We start from the raw sequence: 3,342 nt of genomic DNA on the forward strand, positions 1-3,342 counted from the left end.
TCTCCCTCTCTCTCTGCCCCTCCCCCGTTCATGCTCTGTCTCTCTCTTTCCCAAAAATAAATAAACGTTGGGGAAAAAAAAAAATAAAAAAAAAAAAAAGATTTATGCCTTATAGATAATTTCAGAATGATTCCAAGTTTAAATTTATTGAACATTTTCACTAATTCTGCTAAAAGATAATCGGATAATGGCATCTAACCCTCAGAATCTTTACTTTGAATAAAAGAAAAGTGCATCTAATCCAATCAGTGAAAATGTATACACATTAACTGAAACAAATAATTTTTTTTAAAAAGTGACTAGTATTGGGGTGCCAGGGTGGCTCCGTCGGTTAAGCATTCAACTTTGGCTCAGGCCACGATCTCACAGTTCGTGAGTTCAAGACCCACATAGGGCTCTGTGCTGACAGCCTGGAGCCTGTTTCGGATTCTGAGTCTCCCTGTGTCTCTGTCCCTCCCCTGCTCATGCTCTGTCTCTCTCTCTCTGTCAAAAATAAACATTGAAAAAAAAATTTTTTTAATAAATAAAAAATAAAAAGTGATTAGTATTTAAATGGTATAAGCAACAGATTTTTATGAAATTACAGTAAAACTTTCCTTCTGATGACTCTAGATTGAAGTCCTCAGGGGAAAAGAAAGAAAAAAAAATGTACAAATCTTCCATTTCATAGACTACACTTCATGATTTTGCTTCCATACAATACACTTATGATCATTCCTAATTTATGGACATTATTCATTAAGCAGATTTCTCAAGTTTTTGCTATAATTCTTATTTGCATTTATGCAGTAAGACAATAAGCAAAATGAAAACAATTCTATTTCTTCAGAATCATCCTTGAAACAAGAAAAAGAAACGCATTTACATGGATCCCGATAGAGCAGTTCTATCACAAAAGACTCGAGCACTCGTGGATAATTTTATATTCTAGAATAAGGACGAAAATGAAGCACAATTCCCATTTTACAGTCGAAAATGACACCAGCGAACGCCCTGTGGGGACAACAGACTATTTACCTTCCTCCCAGTTCTTCAGTTTGATTTCACAGCAAACTAATGGTGCTCCCACTCGGCCAGTATTGTAGTCCCATACTAAAGACACAAATGAAAAAAAAAAAAGTATTTGACTAGAGTGGTAAATAAACAGTTTCCTTTTTCTGAATTACCAAAAGTGATGACTTATCCCAAAGCTTTCACATCCCCAGGGACTCTTTAAAAGCAGGAGTCACGAACTGGTAAACCACAAGCCGTGTGGCCTTGTTCTGTGTTTTGATTCTGAACTGGTAATGAACATTTGAAAATCCAGGACATTTTATACAGAAGTGTGGGATCTCCAGGAGAAACAGGGTCCACATCCCCAGCAGCAAGTGTGGCCCCTTGAGACGGCCACGCCTGATCCAGGTCCCCCAGACTCCTTCCTTACACCCATCGTGTATTCTCTTACCTCGGGGCTCACTCCACTCCCCGCAGTGGCTGTCTGCTTCCTGAGTCTAGAGCCCGGCTCTGTAAAGGATGATGGCTCACGATGGTTTACACCTATTCTGCTTTCTTATTAGACCTGATGGCTTTGTAGTACAAATAACCTCTCCTGCCTTCTCCCTCCCACCCATCACTATTTCAGAGAGAGCTTCCCCGAATCAGCATACGCTATCATCTGTTTAAATTCAAGCAGTGAGAGTTCAGAGATCAGTCTGGAGATCAAGGTTGGCTTGCAAGGATCTGGGAAAAGCACACACAGCATTACTGTGAATTGCTACTGTGTTATGTGCCCTTCTCAGGGGCAAATATCAGAAATAAAAGGCTTATCTTTAATACTTTACAGGTTGTTTTCTTTACACCATAAACTGTAACCAATTAATCACATTCAACGTGAATCTTAAAAACAGAAGACGTAAGGATCCTCAGAAGAAAGGAAGCATATATGCACATATTTAAGGTTGCTTGTTTATTTCCTGCAAAATGAGAGTGAGAAGTAGCTTCCAAAATACAGAAAATATCACTGAAAACAGGAAAATACAGAAGTAATGCCAGATAAATCTGCCGTAAGAATGGACCACTGAAACAACTCAGCTAAGTAGGGGAAAATGATCAGTTAAAAGCTTGAGTATCTGTGAGTACCTAGAAAATGCAAAGCAGCTTTTGTTAGTAGTGAGAAGCAAAGTAACTTCCCTCCATAAAAGGGACAGACACATAAAGCACTTTGGGATTCATCACCTACTTGGATAGTGGATCACCTCTTCAACCACGTCACCAGGACACAGAAATACCCTGGAATTTATATTCTCATACCCTGGAAATTATATTTTCTAGAACTGAATCTAGTTTCCCTCTCACACAGACCACGCCCATAAACCACTTCTGAGTTTAAGCCTTAATATACACACCTAAACAACTCTACAAAACATGGCAATTTTTCTACACAAAAAGAAACTTCTTGCCTGATATAAGAAAATAAATGTATATAATAAAGACAATGCTTGTTACTACAACTTCTTTTCCAGAACGCTAAGTAGCTTTTAAAGGACACATTGTAGTCTAACAGGAAAAATTCCTTCAACTACTGACTACTAGGTGTAGCTGATACAGTCTGAATATCGTATCAATAATCACCATCATCCTGCACACAGATACCTTAACCGCTCTCATCGGATACACTGCCCAAAACAACCACCACCACATGGTGCCTGGAGCTGCACCCCAGTCTCTGCCGGCCACACCAGGCATTGATAACACCAACCTTCCGTAATCGTTCCTGCACCAGAAGATTCGGTGAGTCCGTACCCCTGCCCCACGGGACAGCAGAAACAGATGTTCATGAACCGCTGTGTGGTTGCAGAAAGTGGAGCGCCTCCACACAACAGAAGCCGAATGTTTCCACCTAGCAAGCCTCGAACTTTTCGAAAAATAAACCTTGCAACAAATAAAAATAAAAATAAATAAGCAGAGAATCACAGGATTTTAAAGCTGAGTGGGATTTTCCAAAGTGATCTCCTGACTCTGAGAGTCAGGCTCACCCAAGGCCACACCACCCATTCGGGAGATTCTCTGACCCACTACTTAAATCCTAACTCTTGTAAGTTCAACCACCAAGTAAAGAACATAATGACTTTTCTCTTAACTTTTCAAGTAATGTTTGAATTCAAAATTGTCAGGTTTAACTTTGTATAGTGATGGCAAACCCTTGCTTATGGCCAGAGCAATTAGTTTTATATTCTATAATATATATATTAAAACTGAATAATCCTGTTGGATCTTAACACAATGCTTTTAATTTAGCATTAACATTTAGTTTATTTTTGAGAGACAGAGTGTGAGCAGGGGAGGGGCAGAAAGAGAGGGGGA

General features: G+C 39.3%; 1 protein-coding gene across 5 annotated transcripts in view; it reads right to left on the reverse strand.

The window, feature by feature from the left end:
- Positions 1–3,342, reverse strand: part of ACSL3 (acyl-CoA synthetase long chain family member 3) — a 79,293-nt gene that overhangs the window by 11,689 nt on the left and 64,262 nt on the right. For all 5 annotated transcript variants that reach the window (XM_040450883.1, XM_040450882.1, XM_040450879.1 and 2 more), the window contains 2 exons: positions 2,738–2,910; positions 1,018–1,092 (listed from right to left, as the gene is read on the reverse strand). In XM_040450883.1, coding sequence (XP_040306817.1) covers positions 1,018–1,092; positions 2,738–2,910 — 248 coding nt within the window. The remainder of the gene's footprint in view (positions 1–1,017; positions 1,093–2,737; positions 2,911–3,342) is intronic.

Source organism: Herpailurus yagouaroundi, unplaced genomic scaffold (genome assembly GCF_014898765.1).
Source record: "Herpailurus yagouaroundi ecotype Mexico unplaced genomic scaffold, PumYag 202, whole genome shotgun sequence".
Classification (NCBI taxonomy): domain Eukaryota; kingdom Metazoa; phylum Chordata; class Mammalia; order Carnivora; family Felidae; genus Herpailurus; species Herpailurus yagouaroundi.